The 20,365-nt window shown below is 31.8% G+C and overlaps 1 protein-coding gene across 4 annotated transcripts in view; it reads right to left on the bottom strand.

Annotated features, from left to right (window-relative positions):
* The window catches only part of MLLT10 (MLLT10 histone lysine methyltransferase DOT1L cofactor), a 218,202-nt gene that overhangs the window by 96,028 nt on the left and 101,809 nt on the right, over positions 1-20,365 (bottom strand). For 3 of the 4 annotated variants that reach the window (XM_052001709.1, XM_052001708.1, XM_052001712.1), the window contains 3 exons: positions 14,658-14,753; positions 4,300-4,555; positions 1,057-1,626 (listed from right to left, as the gene is read on the bottom strand). In XM_052001709.1, coding sequence (XP_051857669.1) covers positions 1,057-1,626; positions 4,300-4,555; positions 14,658-14,753 — 922 coding nt within the window. The remainder of the gene's footprint in view (positions 1-1,056; positions 1,627-4,299; positions 4,556-14,657; positions 14,754-20,365) is intronic. The other variant, XM_052001711.1, reaches the window with a different exon arrangement.

The following is a 20,365-nucleotide window of genomic DNA, read 5'->3' as shown; positions in this document are numbered from 1 at the left end:
AAAATTTTAAATAATTTAAAAACAAATTGGGAAAAATTCATGTGATTTTTAAGAAGCACTAAAAATGGTGATAAATTTAAAACACCAAATGACAGTATTACATATAAGCAAATAATTGACTTTCATAACAAACTCATTTACCACTCACTCAAAATTGTCCTAACAAAATAAAGAATAGGATTTAAATACTAAAGTTCACATAAAAGAAAAAAAGAAATGCTAACTAACAAGTCACACATAATTTTCAAAGTTTAAACACAAGTGAAAAGCAAAAATCAAGATACATATAATCGTGGCTTGTAGAAATTTTTAAATAATTTAAAACCAAATTGGGGAAAAATTCATGTGATTGTTAAAAAAAACACTAAAAATGCTGACAAATTTAAAACACCAAATGACAGTATTACAAATAAGCAAATAACAACTGAATTTCATAACTTAAACTCATTTACCACTCACTCAAAATTGTCCTAACAAAATAAAGAATAGGACCTTAAATACTGAAGTTCAGATATATAAGAAATGTAGATCCAAACTTTAAGGGAAAAGGATCTCAAAAGTAAAGGCATGTAAAAACTCACACCAATTCTTGGTAAACTGCATGATCTTTATTTTTATTACAAAACATTCACAGAAATAACTATACTCCAATCTGAATTCCAGAGAGTTAACAGATTTTCAGCAGGGAATTTTTGAATAATCTCAACGAAGTTTCAAAGTATTATAGCATATACAAGATTATGGTGGGAAGGAAAAGATCTGACCTACTCAAATGATGGTCCTCTATGAATTGGACACAATTTAAGATTAGTATAGACAACAAAACTCTTAACAATATTGTATTGTAAAGTGCTTATGACTTTTCTCTTTCATTCTCAAAATTTTAATATTTTCTCTAATTGATTCTCAAAATACTAAAATTAGAGTGCCAGTATACAATGAATACTATATAAAGTAGTAAAATATTAAGTAGGTATATATACATATATGAATTTTACACACACACACACACACACACAGAAATATTTTGGAAAATAAAAATTGACAAATCCCTACCTGAACCAACAGGAGAAGAGCCAACACTAAGACTTTGTAAACTTCCATTCCTGAGCAACGTAGGAGATTTCTGAAGACTAGAGCTTGTTATACTTCCGGCAGCAGATGCTACAGATGATGTTGGAGAAGCAGACGAAACAGAAAGATGGGAAACATTCTCTTGATTTTTGTTTCCTTTGGGTCGACCAGGCCCATGTTTATTTTGTTTACTTCCTTTTCTCTTCTTTTCTTTTACAGTTTCCTCTTCAAGGCCAGAACACTGGACTCGTTTGTATCCTGCAGTAGAAAGGGAAGCATTCCCCAAATCTCCAGGTGAATTTTCAAAGTTTTTAGGCTGTGAAACAACTGCTGACGTTGAAGGAAGACCAATTAAGGAACTAAAACTATTCACTCCCCCTTCCTGGCTTCCAGATTCTGTTTTATGTACATCTTTGGTTGATGATGGCTGCTGGGAATGAGTGTAACTTTCACTGCGCAGGTCTGCTTCTGTAAAGCTCAAGAAATCCTGGGGAGACTGGACTGAACTTCCAGAAGATGATTTTACACTGCTTGGAGTTCCTGAAAAACTTCCTGCAGTAAAAAGACAAGAGTGGGACAGGGGGAGGAAATTGAATAAAAAAAAAAAAAAAAAAAAAAAAAAACAAACACACACACACACACCATCACCAAATCAGCTTAAATATTTCATCTGCCAAAAAAGAAAAGAGCATGAGTAAAAATTTAACATAAAACTAAGGACTAGTATTTTATAATGAATAAAATGTTAGGTTTCTCAACATATCACATTTAAAAATCATCACACTTTAAAGGAAAACTACATAGTGGAAAAATACATTTTTGTTTTAAATGTCAAGGGACTATAAGACTGTTTTATATGATTTAAAATTACTTCAAAGAACCTACCTTCCAGGGGAACCCTCATCTCTAATTTTTATCATCTCCTCTGACAAATTTATGACAAAATATATTCTTTGTAATGAGGTGAACTGACAAATTGTGATTCAGCATATCCATTTTGTAAGTTTGACCATCATGTTTTATCCAAAACAATACAAAAGAAGCTCAAAATGAAACACAAACAATAAAAAAGAACTTTCAAGAGGGTAAGTAATAAATTTAACCACACAATATTTTTACATGTAAAAAAAATTGTATTATTGAAATCATTTTTATCAAGAGACATAAGGCATTTATAGAACATCTATAAAGTTCAAAAGTAAAAAGTTTGCTCTTAAAATTTAAGTATTCTAAACTTTTTTTTTGTGAGCATGGAAAACATTTTGCTTTTAACTTCACCAAATACTTTCTGAACATGCCCATTAAGATCAACATTTTAAAATTACTTAAGTAGAACAGCATACATATCAACAACCTGCTTATACTATATAATTTTCATTATCTCGGTGATTTAAGGATAACTAGTTTTGCCACTTAATTAGCAGTTATAAAGAGGTTCTCCATCATCAATCCTGACCTGTCACCATCTGTCTTCCTTTTACAATTTTTTGTTTTTACATCTGGCATTGAAAATCCACCACAGTATAAATTGAATAGTACCAAAATAAGAAATATTTTAGAAGCATATAATACAACTAATACTTTGATAATGTATCTTCCCTAATATACCTCCTCATGCTTATATATATTTTAAAAAAACTTCCTTCATTTTCTGATAACCAGAACAAAAGATTTGAAAAAATGTACAGGCAATACACAAATTCCAGTATTAAAAACAACATGAACATCTCTAGTGTTCACCTATGAAAAAGGCTTTTTGAAAATTCCTTTAATGTTTGTGAAATTCAATAAGACAGGTTTCCAAGAAGATTTTTAATTCAAAGATAGAAGAATAACAATAGATTAAGAAATACAATTATGGTAGAGAAAAATTGGGTCTTAATTATAAGAGAATATCCGAGTGTCCTGTTATGGCAGATTTAAAATGTAATGCAAAAGTTTAAATAAGATTTATATTATTTTCCAAAAGTTAAATTGCAAAATTACACTATTCTTATAAGCCAATGTTATTCACTCAAAACATAATAGTAAATTCTTGGAGTGTCTTTCATTTTTGTGTTATTTTTTAAATAATTCCTTTAATGAGAAGTAATGAAAAATTATTTTTTAAAAATCATTATGTCTGACATAATCCTCTGTGCATAAAATATATTAGTCTACATATTTTTCCAAGTAGGATAAAAGACTAAGGAATTTTATGTAAATGTTTGTTGAACTGAACTGAATTTGAAAGTATGGTTGGTTACTTTAATGAAGTCATGTTAAAGGAAGAAAATTTTTTAGCTTATTTATCCTTTAAAGATCTAACAGAAAAATGATATTTAATATATAGAGCTAAAATTTTAAAATAATTTTTACTTGAATATTTGTCTCTATATAAGTACTTAACACCCATATGTGTGTATATATACACACACACACACATATATATATATGAATATGAAAAAATTACAGAACAAAAATATTATACTTCACTATATTCTGTAATATAGTAAATTGGTATTTAACATAGTCACTAGAAATAAATAACTATGTTAGAAAAATACTGTGTTTCATTGAAAATGAGCTTTTATCTCCTAGAAATTTAAAGGACGAATTTGTCTCCATTAGCTATAAAACTGCTTTTGTTTTGTTTCCAGTTTTAGGAAAGGGAATTTTAATTATGAAATGGTAATAACAAAAGTGTACAATCAGCCAAAAGAAAGATGACTGAAATCTAAAAAGAAATTTGTCTTTTGAAAAATGACAGTTTTTAAAACCTAAGAAATATTTATAGTAACAAAAGAATATAAACCTATGTTGTAATAGAAAAAACAAAATTTACTGTTTTAAGAAAGCAATTACTTTTAATTAAGAGAAAAATAAAATATAGCACTAAATAAGTTTGAGCCAAGAAAAACATAACAAGCAAATCTTAAACTACATATTTACTATTATTATCACCCCAATCTCAAATTTTATTTTGAATTCACTTACAATGAAAATTCAGTTCAACTTCAATAAAAATCAATATATATAAAAGAAACCATCAGTCATCTAACAATTAATTTTTTCCCTATTATTTCAAAGTATATTAACCTGGATTGAGCAAATTTAATTATTTTTATATGTTCCAACTCAACTTCTTTCATTAATCACAGCTAAAAGAACAATTATCTTTTGCAAAATTTAACTACTTTGATGAACAAGAAAACAATGTTATAACTATAGCACCATAATTAATACCTTGCTGAAAAGGACTAGCTGCTGACACAGTTGTTCCTGGATTCCTTCCACCACCAGGCTTTCTTCCCCTCTGACCTGAGCTGTGACCTGCTGATTTCTTCCCTTTGCTCTCTGACCCTCTAGTCTCTGACACATCGTTTCCACTTGAAGTAAGTGCGGAGACTTCCTGGAAATTTGCATTTGTAAATCGAGCTGCAGTATCTTCCAAGCGCTTCAAAGAGCCTGACATAGAGCTGTTGCTAGTGCTTGTATATGTCTAACATTTGGATTAAAAAAAAGGTAAAAGAAAAAAGAAAAAAAATAAAAGGACTAAATTAGATCACCAAAAAAAAAAAAAAAAAAAAAAAACTCAGACTGCATGTCACCTTAAAAAAAATGAATACTTCATATTTAAGAATATACATAAGAAAACAACCTAAGGTTAATTTTCAGAGCTACAAATCAAAGCAATTTACAATATACATTTAAAATTTTTTTAAATTTACTCTAACATTGAATTAAGTTTATACATATAGCTATTTTAAATGTATGTTTCTCCATATTAGAGTATGAGCTGACAATATGACTAGTAGAGCAATAAGATTGCAGCAATCAGTGAAAGTGCACATTACAGTAGTAATCATATTTATTAAGTGACAAAAAGAATAAAACTAAAGGCACAGTGAAACATCTGAAAACTGAATTCTTTCCCACAATAAGAAAACACTGTTTTTGTCATTACTAAATTATAAAACTATTTTGGCATTCAACATAATAACAGGACAACTACTTTAAATTACTATGCCCATGATAATAGGAAGAAAATCTTGTAAGGACAAAGTAAGAATGTTTTAAAGAACTCAGGAAAGAGGGGAAGATTGTTTTAAAAGACAGAAAGATTTAAATATTCAAAGTGGAAACGATTTCAATGCTTAAGTGCGTTGAGAGGAATTATAGAGAATAGTTATTTTGCAGAGCAGTATTTCTTAAGAATTACTGTACTTCAAATTTTATTGCTTACATGTTGATAATTATTCCTTTTTTAAAGGGCAGATAAACATTTACTTAAACGAATTTATTAGAAGTTGCATGACTATACACTGTACAAAATAAGGCCAAATTAGAAAACTAAAAATGGCAATTTGTATACATTAATCAAAATGCCTCCAAAATCTTACATAATTTTTTAGATTTCACACACACACACACACACACATACACACACACACAAAACTAATAATTTCCCCCTCAATTTTAAATATTACTTCTAAGGGTAAAAAAAAAAAATTAACCATAATGATATATCTAGAGTGATATGAGGAATCAAAACCTGCAAAATACAAATTAGAATCTGACACTTCCACCACCCACCCACCACTCAATACAAACTGTCAGATACAGTTGAAAAATGAGGAAAGGGCAAGGAACTCTGAGGTTTGTACTAAGCAAAATGGTCAAAGAGTTTTTAATAAAATTGATGTTTGGAAGTAAGGAGAAAGAGGAAGAAGGGACATATTCCAGTGAAAATTAACTATTTACTGGGAATATTTTCTGTTTTTTCCCAATCTCACCACCTAGCTTCCATTTTTCAAATATAAACACAATAAGGTCTAACAAAACAGAGTTGACCATTCTCCTGAACTATATAACCCACAAGCAGGACCAACAGGCTTCAATGTGAGCTTAGTAAAAGATAAAATCCCATTTAACAGACCAATAGGATTTAAGTTAATTAAACTTCATGGCTTACTTTAGAAACACGAACCTTTTCAATGCTGGGAAGGTCAATTTGGAAACCACCCCAGCTCACTTTTCAATCATTTTTCCATTAGCTTGGGCTGGTCCTGAAGTTCTCCATCCCACTCACATCTGACCCTGTATGACCCAGTGCAGGTCAAAAGCCATGTAAAAAAACCACATTGGTACTCTTCACTCATGTGTCAAGTGAGGAAGGAGAGAAAACGCATTGGGGGTACTGTAAATGGAAATATAATATTAGCTTCTACATATGCGTATAAATTAGGGTTGGTCAATTTAAATGGAAAATCTATTGACCTAAATACAAAAATGCCCATATGCTGAAGACCACAAATTCAGTGGAAAATTATTTATAAAATTTATTAGGTTAGAAAAGGCAATACAAAGAAAGCCATGAATGACAATCTCAAGTAAACTTCAATGGCCACAATTTAATCACAATTAGCTTTTTTCTGAAAAAAAGGAAAATTCCAATCCCAGAAAACTTTAAAGTGATAATGGATTCAAGACATCCTATCATAAGAGAAAAATACACTTTAAATTTTAATTTTTTTTCTATGAGCAAATAACAAAAAAAGAGACAGAGAAAGAGATAGAGACAAAAGACACAGAAATTTAGATTTACAAGTGATGCTAAATAGCTAAATAAAAGTGATTCTAATATAAAAATTGCTAACACAAAAGATAAAACTCTTAATACTTATTCTCAAGTAAATCCATGGTTATAATAGAATCTTAATTTACATTAATGCCCCATACAACTCTGCTGTGTTTATAACATCAAAACAATTTTTTGCTCTTATGTACTAATAACTGTACATTAAAAATAAATTGTAATTAATACAGAAAACAGGTCCAGTCTGTTGAACCAAAAGTGCACATATGAACAAAAAAGGACCACTCTCTACCTTTTTAGATACAATCAAGAGCCTTAATCTAAAAGGCCTGGTTAAAATGTCAAAATAGAGTAGAGATAACTGTCATAGTGAAACTGAACACTACAATTACAATGTTTTTGATAAAATTATCCAATGAGCACATGATATCATGTGTTTTTTAATGATATGTTAATAAATAAGTGCCTATCTTATCTTAAACAATTCATGAATCATTATGTCTTTAAAAAAAAATTCAACTGAAAAAAACTTTTTCTCCATTATTTAAGAATGGCTATTAATAAGAGTTTAGCACTCTTTGGTAAGCAGTCAAGAATCACTAAAACAAGATTATTTTCTCTCTTATAAGATTTTAAGCCTTTGAACTCTTAAGTAACAAAGGCTAAACTACAAAATTGCAAAAATAAAGATATTTTAATTACAAAAAATAAAAATTTCCAGTATCACCACATATAATAAACATACACAATACAAATTACAAACCAGGAGATTATGCAATCCAATGTTTAAATCTCAAACCACTGATACCAGAAATTTCTATCAAAAAAATAACACAAACTCAAAAAACCAAAAAAACACCAAGGCAACTTTTGAGAAAGAAAAGTGATATGAGATGATATGACAAAATAATTTTTTCTCTCCTCACAATCTCTGGAACCTGCCAAGAAAAAATGGTTATAGTGGCCCAATTCCATTATTTAAAAGAAAAATTAAGTAGTACTCTCAAATAGTACTCCTAAGTACTCCTATGATTAATTCAATATTACAAAACATAATTAGGTGAAGAATTATTATGGCTCTCTCTTAGAAGTTTTAAGCTTACTTTAAAATATAGAATAAGAATTCCTATGTAAAATGTACTTTTCCGCTAAAGGGCTCAAAATATGGAATATGACTTCCTTAAAGACCATGATAACTTATCAAGCAAAGTCAAGTAATCAATTTTTAAAATATATTCAGTATCTACTAAGTACCCTGCTATGCCCTAGGGGAAAAAAAAAAATCACACACACACAGACACACACAGACACACACATACAGACACACACACACAGACACACAGACACACAGACACACACACACACACACACACACACACACACAATTTGAGGGCAAGGGTAGTAAAGTGGAAAGGTTTCATGCTGAAGCTAACACCTGAACAGAATTATGAAGGAAAAGTAGGAATTAGAAAAGAAGGAGGAATACATTTGAGTCACAGAGGATAGTCAATGAAATAGTAATTGAATATCATGTATGACGAACAATAAGCAGCTCAGTTTGCCTAAACCAAAAAGGATGTCAAGCGTAGTAATAAAGAGAATAAGGATAGAAAGGTAGTTCAAAGGGCAGGGTACCAACAAGCTTTAAATGCTAAACAGAGTAGATTATATTTAATTGTAGTGGTAAAAGTTAAATAACTGAGTTTACTGAGTAGGGAAATGAGTGACACTACAAAACCTAAGCATTAAGAAAATCAGTTTGGCAACTATGTGGAAAATGGGGGAGGGGAATAGAAAGGTGGGGGCAAGAGAGAGAAAAGTATTTGGAAGCAGGGAGACCAATCAGGAGGTTAATGTTCTAGAGGAGATATTGAAGATTTGATCTAAGATGACTGACTACTGGTTGGGTGAAGAGAGTTTATGGATACATAGTCATGGTTCTGACTAAGAGATAAATGGAGATTCTAAGTCAAAAATGACAGTGAGGTTGCAAATCTAGGTGATTAGAAAAATGGCAATGCCCTTAACATAAATACAAAAGGGTAAGAGAACAACTGTTTATGTAGCATCTGCTACATGCCAGGCACTGTATATCATCTCATTTGAAATACCTAAGTTCAGATAAGAAAAGTCATATATAACCAAGTCGCTTTTTTGAGAAAATTTTAACTCAAATATAAAATAACATTTTTCTCCCAGAACCATCTTTTGCTTTTATTTTGCAAATAGGAGAAAGAGGGACAGCTAGATGGCTCAGTGGATACAACACTCACTGAAGTTGGGAGGACCTGAGTTCAAATCTGGCCTCATACACTTAATAGTTCCTAGCTGTGTAACTCGGGACAAGTCACTTAATCCCAATTGCCTCAGCAAAACACAAAAAAACAAAAACAAAACGAAACCAAAAATAAAACAAAATAAGGGAAAGAAGAATCTAGAAATCATGAATGAAGAAAGCAAACTCAAGAATACCATAAAAAAAACTAAGTGAATAAAAATAATCTATATGCAAGGTTTATCTTTTGCTAAAGGATTTATAACATCCAGAATTAAGTTATCTGGTAAGAGTCATACATTTATAATTTTAATATTTAACATTGAAAAATGACAATGTATTATTAAGATCAATCTTAAGTTATTACACATGAGGTGATCTTTAGTACTATTATTTAATAAGATGGAACACATATTAACACATTCCAATGTAATAAAAGAAACATCATTCTTAATATTCATAGTTAAAATTGTCTCTTTCAACACCAACCTCCCCTACCTGAGAACTAATAAAGCAATCAGACTAGCTCAAATGTTTCATTCAATAATTCACTGTAAATGAAATATCTTCCAAGTAATTCTTAGATTTTTAGATCCTAAAATTATTTAGCAATTTTTTAAAAAGCAATGAAATTTCATGAATGTCTCAGAATTCAATTCAAATGTATAAAGAAATAGGCAAAATTAAAATTAGGCACAATCTCTTATCTACTGGATTAACAAAGCAGCCAACTTGATTACCCATTTATACTAGTCAATTAAAAGGTACAAATAAATCAAATCATTTATTCTGAGTTTCTAAAAGTAAAATATGTTCTTAATAAATATTCTCACTTATTGTTGCAAAAAGAAAATAAGAAAAAAATTAGAAGAAAAAGAGATTAGAATTTTTTGTATTGTAAGGAGGGAAAAGAGAGAAGACCCAGTATGAAAAAATGTCAAAGACTATTTTAAAGTTGATTGTAAAAACCAAAAAAAAAAAATTTTTTTTTGGGGGGGTGGGGGGTGGAGTGGGGTGGGGTGGTATGAGACAATTGGAGTTAAGTGACTTGTGAAGCCAGTGCTATTAAGGATTAAATGTCTGGGACCATGTTTAAACTCAGGTAATCCTGACTAGAGAGCCGTCTTTAGCTGCTCCTCATTGATTATAATTTAAAAGAAAATATTAAAGATGGTAATTTTGTCAATGTTACTTTTTTATTTGAAAATTAGAAGAGTATAGAATTCTGTCTTCATGAAATATTTTTATAGAATTTTAATCTTGAATAAACTTTTTAAAATATATTCAAAACAATAGTAAACTAATTTCAGTAACAAGATCACCATAAAAGAGCCTTGTTTAGCCAAAAGGAAGATAAGATTCCTTTTGGATAAAATGGTTCTCCAGAGGCACTGATGTGATAATGAACTGAGAACTCCACAATCACTGCAAAGAGGTAGATATGGCAGTCCACACAGAAGAAATGAATATATTTTGACCAAATGATGACACAGTTGGAAAGAGTACACTAAGTCACTATATAGTATATACATACACTACATAGTACACTAAGTCACTACACAGCTTGGAGGGGAATTAAATTTGGATAATGATACAGGTCCAGAGCAGAAAGAATTGAATACATTTAATTTCATTGACCCCAAATGGCTCAATTGTTCAAAAAAAGAAAAAACAAAACAGAAGTCAATTTTTTCAAGACCAACATTCCACTGGTGATTTTATATGACCATAATTTAGGGGAACCTACCATCTCAGAAAATACAAAATTCAGGTGACACAATAAAAACATAATATGGTGGCAATAAAGCCATAGCATATTAGCAATAAGAGCATGTGTATAAGAAATGGTTTAAAAACTCATTATTCAGAAAAACAAGTCCCAAGAATTTGGGCTAGTCATGAAACAAGAGAGATAACACACACACTTTAATAAATAATGCTAATTAACATATTCTGATCAAATCAAAGAACTAACATACAATCAAGATATCGCCCCCCCCCAAAAAAAAAAAATTGGGAGTTAAAAAAAAGTCAATCCAATGAGACAAAACTTGGGAGGGATTGTAGGTTTAATACTTGGTCCAAAAATGAATTTCACAAGTATAGGAAGGAAAAATACAAGGTTAAACCCACATTTCCTGAATAAGACCTAGAAATGTGGGTAACTTCTCAAGCTCAGCAAGTCAGTAATGTAGCATGGTAACCAAAAAAGCCAACATGATCTTGGCCAAGTTGCCAACTACTTGGATCAGTTGCCACATAAAAAGGAAGTGAAAGGTCATTGGTGTTCTTCCCTGGTCAGAGTCCAATCTGGGATGTTTTGTTGAGGTCTGGACATTTTAGGATAATGTCCACAAGAGAGCAATCAGGATGGTAAAGCTCCTTGATTATATGCCACATAAGGGTAACTTAAAGAATATAAGAACATTTATTTTTTTAAAAAATTCTTGACTTTTTGAAATATGTAAAGTGTTATCATGTGAAACTTTACTGTTTAGTTAAAAATTTAGGCAGAACTAGAAAACAATGAGACTTCGATGAGGAAGAATGTCTTAACAATTAAAATAATAAAATACAATAAGATGTCTCTACATAGGCTGTATGACTTTATACCTAACCTGAACCTTATTTCTTGAGACCTCATTAAAAAATATTTCAGTTTTCAGGGTGATTGTGCATATTTTGCAACATTGAGAAAGTTTTGTTTGAAGAATATGAATTTCTTGATGTTCTGAATATAGAAAAACCATAATTAGGATGCATGCATGCTACAGCATATTTCGATACCACACACAACATGGGCATCTATGTATTTCTCTATTCCTGTCTTTTTCTTAGGAATGAGCAAACTACTGGTAGTACAGTGGTAGTATGCTAGGCAAAGTCAGGAAAATGAGAGTTCAAATCCAGCCTCAATTATTTACTGGCTGTATGACTTTGGGCAACGTCAAATAGCCTCTGTATATCTCGGCTTTCCCAATTATAAAGTGGAGGTAATAAAAGTATCTACCTCCCTGAGAGGTTGTGAGGATCAAATGAAATCATGCTCATAATGTTCTCTGTGTAGTACCTGGCACACAAAAGGCACTTGTATGTTAACTATCACTATTATTAATGCTGTTGTTACTATTAATAACTAGTGGTTAGTATTATAACCATCCTGGCTCAGGGCTGAATAAATGTGAATATTATGTTATAACCTCATGGTTACCATTATAGTCCTGATGGGAAAAGCAGTCAGTCATTAAATAGGGACTTAACTTACTAGTTCAGTACAAGTTGGAAATAGACCCAGAGAGGCTTCTACACAATTTAATCATATACTTTGATGCGATGCCAAAAAGGAAGGAAGAGAAACAATTATCAAATGAATGAAACTATGACAAAATATTAAACAATCCATTCTTGGCTAATCAAATTAAAATTTCCTTATTAGGAACAGCTACATGGTACAGTGGATAGAGCACCAATTCAGAAGTCAGGAAGACCTGAGTTCAAATCCAGCCTCAGACACTTAACATTTCCTAGCTGTGCGACCCTGGGCAAGTCACTTAACCCCAATTGCCTCAACAAACAAATAAAATAAAATTTCCTAATTACATTCCCTAAGTGACCATTTAAGAATTCTGGGCCTTTCCAGTCTAGCAGTACTTCAGGGGATGGAGAAATGGCGTGAGGAAGAACGGAGTTCCAATCTAGTCTCCCATAGAAGCTTTACTGACTTTGGATAAATAATTTTAACTCTGTTTGCTTTGATTTCTTCACTATAAAAGGAAGATCTTAGCAGCATCTACCTCCCAAGGTTGCTGTAAGGATTAAACTGAATTAATATTTCTAAAACTTTTTGCTCAGTGCCTAGAACACAGTATATGTGTAACATGTTTATTCTCTTCCCTTCTCAATTCTAAATACAAAGGAAGCATTAGCAGCTTAAACTAAACAGAAAAATAGGCAAATGAATTGGACACTTCCAAACATAATTTATAGACTAAAACAAAATTTGGGTGAAGAAGGAAAGGAAAAATCCAAACTATATATTCCTCTACTATTTAAAAAATGCTAATTCTAAATGACTATATTCACTTATACTCAAACAAACTAAGAAATAAAAAAAGATAAATCTCTGGAGGAGGTATTAAAAATTATTTTTTTAAAAAATAAAATTTTTTTTAAAAATAATAAAAATCTTTTTTTATTTCTTAGTTTGTTTGAGTATAAGTGAATGTAGTTTGAGGAATATATAGTTTTATGATTCTCATAACAGAAGGGCACACTTCTCTAAAACAATGTCTTATCCGTAGGAGTTATTAGGTGTCATGCCAGTATAACAAGGTGACTTGTCAAGATGGATGTTAATGAGCCTATTTCTGACCAGGAATGATGAGGAGTTGGTATTATGGAAACAAAAAGTCTTCTAAATTGGCCCAAGTGCTAAAACTGAGGAAGGGCAATCTTTCTTTTTCCTTTCCAGGTAGCTTTAGAATAAGGAGTGCTCCAAACATTGAATCAGGGAGGAAAAGGCCACCTTATCTCACACACAAATTCTACAGGGACCCGATTGCAGGCAGATCTGTTTTTATTGTGTTTCCTTTATCCTTCTCTTAGGTGAAAGAATAATTGGAAACATGACTAACTACATTATGACTTTCTGGGCTTCAGAACATCAAAAGAGCTATCAGAGGTCCATTCAGAAAAGGGATCTTGTAGAAGAAATCCCTAAAACCAAGAATAGCACCTGCTAAATTTGTTAAGAAGGCAATCCTGAGGAGTGACCAACTTGATTCAATACCAAAATGGACTGGATCCATCAGCCAAAACACTCAGTTGTCATACCAGGAGCTAGTACAGCTAGGCAAGGGAACAAATGGTTCGTCATCAAATCACCACATTAGAAGCAAACTTGGTGGAGACCACCCAAAAGGAGAAATTACTTTTTAGAATTAATCACCAGGTAGATCTCAGTTTGACATGATTGTGTGCCTCACTGTCGCATTATTTGATATTTGTGCCATAGATGGACTCTGTGGGAAAGGAAGGAAGAGGGGGCACATTCTGGTCTTAAGGGAAATGTTTTCTAACTCCTACTCTTGTTATAATTCTAGTTGTCCTTTTTTAAAGACATAATAATACCAACACGAGAGAATGACATATTGCATCACAGCTGATGAGAAAGAAAACTGGATTCACAGTTGATAAGAGTGATTCCTAGAACCCTGAAGAAAGCAGTAGTCAGTCACTACACCTCAGAATCCAAACTACTAGTACATTATAAGCTGGAAGTGGGTCCAGAGAGTGTGCTACACAATCAAATCACATAGACAATAGATAAATCAGAAGACCTTCTCCATGGGGGAAAGGACCACAATTTTAAAGGAAAATTAATTATGAAAAAAGATCAAGCAATCCATTCATGGGATTTTTTTCTAAATTTTATAATTATAACTTCTAAGATAATCATGTGAGAATTTTTAGCCCTTCTTACATCTATAGTTTTGAAGATATAGAATCTCTGAATAAAGAAGAGAATTAAAAGATTATGAAATGAAAGAACTGAGATGGGGAAGAAGACAAGTGTTTTAAGCAATCAAGAAGTAGAATAAAAAACAATCCTCTGTGGCTAAAGTGCAACCTTCTATCAATAACGTTACAAATGGACTATTCTGTAATTATTATGTTATGCTATTTAAATATGAAATGTGATAATAACAAAATTAAAATTCTTTAACTTACTTTTTCAGTAGTAACCGTCAAAGAAGGAACCAAGGCTGGTGACGGTTCTGGTTGCTTCTTATGCTTTTGTTTGTGTTTGTCTTTTTCTTTGTATTTCTAAAAATTAAGAAAAGTAAAATATAAGTTTAATTTAGTATGATGATCCATATTTACTTTAGCAGAACAAAAGTGGCAAAGGATATTTTTTATTTTGCTGGTGGCTTGACTGGGGGAAGGAACACAATGTATAGATAGAATTTAATCATTCAAAATATCTGACTGTAAAAAATAAAATCAATTGCTTCTATCAGCATGATCATAGAATTATTCATATCAGCAGTTTTCTATACATTAAAATTATTTAAAATAAGGACTTTAGTCTCTAGACTCAACTGATTACACCAAAACAATCCAATCAATACTAATGGATCACAAACTTTGTTCAAGGTATTATGCTACATATAGATGATGATACCTAAATGAGTAAGAACACCTGAATCTTGTCTCTTATAAGCATTAAGTTACATGAAGGAAAAGATCAGAAATAATTCAAATAACTTGTTCAAACAATATAGACAGTTCCACAAGATACACAAAGTGTGATGAGGATCTAGCACAAGATCACAGTACAACAGGATGAACAGGCTATCAGGGCATAACTTCACAGTGCATTTACCTGAGAGCTTGAAAGGTGAGAATATTTTCAAAAAAGAAAAGTGAGAGATGGATATATCAGGTAAGAAAATAGCATGAAAATAGAAAAGTATTATTTGTTTATGTAACAACTAAGTAGTACAGTTTGGCTACAGCACAGATTAAATAAATAAAAAGTGAATAATCATTTAATAAGCATCTGTCATGTGCCAGGTACTATGCTAAGTCCTAGGGATACAAATACTAGTTTAAAAAAAAAAAAAAAAGATAACCTTTAACCTCAAGGACCAATCTGGGGAGGGAGAATAATATGCAAAAGAAATTGAAAATTGGGGTGGAGGTGGAGAACTGCAAAAAGTTCAAGGCTTTGCCCTCAAGTCAAAAAGTTCAACTGAGATTAGTGAGATGTGGTACCAAGCAGATTCAAACATGCAGAATAATGGGATTTCCCAATGACGACTTTCCTAAAGACAGAAATCATAGAAGTCCAAAAGCAACATACCTAGTGAAAAATGGGGAAAAAGCTATACTCAGTCCCTTTTTAAAAGAGAGTCCATGGAAACAGGAAAGCATAGAAATAAAAAACTAGAAAAATCAGTTGCCAGGATAAGGAATTGCTATATAATTATGTAGGATAAAAGCATTTTGAAGATTTTAATAAGATTAATATTTAATTTAGTACACACACACACACACACACACACACACACACACACCCCCTTCACATTTATAATCTGATGTTGAACATTGTCCTAAATATTGAGGAACACGAAATTTACAGAATTCCTGTCCTCATAAAGCATATAATCTCATAGAAAGATAAAATTCATCAGTTTATAACACATTATATATATATAAAAGCACATAAGAAGATAAAACAGAATGAACTAAACTTAAGATTTGGAAAGCTCATCAATAGGGAGAAATAAGAAGAGAGTCTCCTAAAAGAAATGAGGCTGCATTTGAACTAAGTTTTATAAAATAGGTCAAAATTCAAACACTAGAGAGAGGAATACCATTCATGATATAAATAGCATGAAGAAAGACACGGAAACAGAGTAAAATGATGATATGTTTACTGAATGGCACATTTGGCATTATTAAGTAAATGAAGAAAAGTCATAGATGAAAATCAGAAAGAATAGTGTGGTTTAAAAAAAAAAAACCCTCTGGATTACTTAATGAAAAGGAAATTACTTGTAACTTCACTCACTAAGCAAAAATAAAGAAGCCACTGAAAATTTGTGAGAGCAAAGGAGACATGTCTAGACAGATACCCAAGAAAGCTTCATCAGAATAGCAGAATGAAGGATAATGGAAAAGGAAGAATTGATTAAGGTGAAAAGATTAAGAGACAAATGGCATAGAAATTCTATTCTATTGGGAAAAGGTAGGAAGGAAAGGATGTGATATATAATATGGAAATAAAACTGACAGGACGTATGCATGTCAATAGATCAAGAGTGAAAAAGTAACATCAAAGTTTTGAATACAAAAGAGTGAAAATAGGAAGTCAATGAAAAAAGGGGAATGATAAAAGTAAAAAGTTTCAAAAATTTCTACTCAGATGCTTCATCATAATTTGGAAGTTAGGATTTATCAGAGCTAAACATCTGACAAATTGTAATCATCTAGATAAGCTTTGAGTCCCATCCTAGCAACAGAAAAGCTCTACTTTTTAAAAAGGACAAAGCTAAATTTGGAGTCGTGGTGGCAAACTGGAAAATACTATGAGTGATTTCAACACAATATACCAAAACAATAACAATAAAAATCTTATTCAAGATTTATAAAAAAAGTTATTTGCATGGGAAAATTTAGCCCAGATTCCTGCCTTAACAGTGGCTGAATGATCAAAAATAAAGAGAAAAGAGTTAAAGACTAATTTCTTTTCTAGATTGTCTATTAATATTAGCTTAGTTGTTGGCACTTGAAATATAAAAAACTTATTTGGTGACCATGATGGACCTTATGAAACCTTGATATTCTTGCTATAAAGAAAACCAGATAAATAATTCCCTTACAACACATCCAAAGTTAACATACATTTTCAAATTCAGTAATTATAATGCAAACAGGCATTTAAAAAAAAGATAATAAAAATATACTGGAAAACATGGTTTAGGAATAAAAAACAAGAGAACAATGGCTGTAGATTAACACTGACATGCTTGTATCTGTGGATGACAGTTAAGTTTATAATTTTAAAAAAAATTTACACCCTACCACCCTCAATGCTTCCCCCAAAATTGGGAGACACTGGACATTTAACCACTTAAGTTTATTATAAGAAATGGTTGCTGATATAAGAGTCATCTCTGAATCAGCTATAGGAAGTAAAATCATCACCCAGTGTAAGAGAAATATATGGAAAACACAACTATAATGTGACACAAAGAATTATGCAACAAAAGCAGTATTAACAGATACAATCAGAGTGATATATGCCTCCTAAAGGAGTTTACATTCTACTATTCGAGCCATGGTAAATTAAGGCCAACAAACAGCCTGTTACGTGAAACTATCTCTGTCCCCCTTGGGGAGACATAGGCATGGGAAGCACTGTGATCTGTTCTGCTTCAAGTTTTCACACTGATAAGATTAGAGATCCATCATCATTATCTTCATCAAGATATATAATCACTTTTAGAATTATAAAGTGTTTTCTATATATTATCTCACAGTTACCCATATAGCCTGGTAATGTAAGGGCTATTATTATTATTATTCCTTTTTTTATAAATAAGAAAACTGAGGTTCAAAGAAGTTAAAAATATAATTGCACATTTACTAAGTATCTTAGGTGGGATTTAAATATAGTTCTTCTTGACTCCATGTCTCAAATTCTATCACTCTGGTAAGCTGTCTTTCTCAAATATCCAATCCACACAAATAAAGATAAATACAAGGAGAACGGGAAAGTCTAGGAAAGAAAGATCACTGCTGTGTTGGATGCTCCAGCTAAATATGTCTATAACTGAAGATTAAAAGAGATGGTAGAGTAATACAAATCTTCCATAAAAAGCCCTAAGAAGTAATGTTTTTAAGCTTTCTGCATGATAATGGTAACTGAAGACATGGGAAAATACATAGAGAGAAACTGAGTTACAAACTAAGCTCTTGAAGAATATATCAATATAATTGGTCAAGAGGACTCGAAACCAATGAGACAAACAAGACTAGTCAGTCAATAAAGGGGAAAGAACCACAGCAAGTGGTATATCCTTGCGGGGGAGAGGGGGGGGTGAAGGGTGGGAGGAGAAGACCAGAAGAATCTCTTATAAAAGATGCGACTCCGAGAGAAGAAATACATATATAAAATAAAAGACATGAGTAAAAAAATGTTCCAATGATATCTCTTCCCCATTGTTACATATCTCCAGTCTATTGACTAGGTCAGTAAAAACAAGAAGCTAAACAACAACAACAAAAAAACACCATATTAACAAGTAACTTTAAAAGTGTTTCTAATTGTACAAGCATACATGCAATAAATTGTCTAATTCAACGTTTATTAAGCACTACAAATGCAAATAAGCATGCAAAAAAGGTTGATAAAAACTCTGCTTCTTTAAGGCTACAATCCAAATTTTAAGACAGCCTACATACATACATGAATATCTTCTGACCCTTCCAAGACATGTGGTAAATCAGAATGTTAATCTCAGGAAAAACATTAGTAACAAAGAACATACTGGTGCCAGAACAATAAGTAAGAAAGAAAAATGTTCATGACAATTTAGAAAGATAGGTATCATGGCTCAAACAGGAAGAATTTAAAAGGAACAAATTTGAAGATTTCTACAAAATATAAGACAAGTAAAAAAAACACTCAGAATTCAAGATGGGAATGATGAAAGACAATACATCTATGTCACTTAGAAAGTGGGTAAGAGGAAAAATAGTGGCTCTTGAAGGTTGAGGGTCTTTGAACAATAGGCAGTTCTGATACGTAACACAATACCTACAGGCTAGGTACTTTTCTTATAAAAAATATCATCTTGCTTCCCTGATTTTCTTCAAGTCTCAGCAACAAGCCCACCATTAATAAGGTGTTTCCAGTCTTCCTTAAAGCAAATGCCTTTTTTCTTAGATTGTTGCCAGTGCCGGTCTCCCTCTTAGCCAGCCTCTTTCTGTCTCTCCCCCAACTCCCCTTGCTCCCTCCATCCTTCCCTCACTTCTGCCATTACTCACTGCTGTTTGTACAAATATTGTTTCCCCCATTAGAATTTGAGCACCTTGAGCACAGGCATTATTTTTGTCTTACTATGTACTCCTCGTTGGCCTATGCTGTTTAGCTTATATTCTTCTGGTATCAGCACCAAATAAATATTGAAACTTTAAAAACATGGAGTAACTTTTTGGATCCTCATATTTTAGCTTGGAACAACAGGGTCAATACTTGCACTAATGGTGCAAGAATAATGATATGCAAAACTACTGGCACGTGGTATGAATCAAGGCAATAGCACCAAACTGCAAGCAATCATTATATTTTTACAATTTCATACTTACACTTAAAAGCCTTCATACAACTGTTTTGAGTTGTAGGCTAAAGTAAACAATTTTTCCATGGAATATATATGAACTTGAAAAATGGTTGATAAGTCAAACTAGTTATTAAAGCTTAGGTTTGTGACAGACATTTCTCAAAGATGGATAAAGTGAGCCTGATCCTTTAAGGAAAATAATTGGCATTCTCCAATTGATAAATGGTCAAAGGATATGAACAGACAATTTTCAGATGATGAAATTGAAACTATTACCACTCATATGAAAGAGTGTTCCAAATCATTATTGATCAGAGAAATGCAAATTAAGACAACTTTGAGATACCACTATACACCTGTCAGATTGGCTAAGATGACAGGAAAAAATAATGATGAATGTTGGAGGGGATGCGGCAAAACTGGGACACTGATGCATTGTTGGTGGACTTGTGAACAAATCCAACCATTCTGGAGAGCAATCTGGAATTATGCCCCAAAAGTTATCAAATTGTGCATACCCTTTGATCCAGCAGTGTTTCTATTGGGCTTATATCCTAAAGAAATACTAAAGAAGGGAAAGGGACC

The sequence above is a fragment of the Antechinus flavipes genome, chromosome 5, assembly GCF_016432865.1.
Source record: "Antechinus flavipes isolate AdamAnt ecotype Samford, QLD, Australia chromosome 5, AdamAnt_v2, whole genome shotgun sequence".
Lineage (NCBI taxonomy): Eukaryota > Metazoa > Chordata > Mammalia > Dasyuromorphia > Dasyuridae > Antechinus > Antechinus flavipes.
The sequence above is the reverse complement of the archived record's forward strand: the minus strand, read 5'-3'. Positions and strand labels throughout refer to the sequence as shown.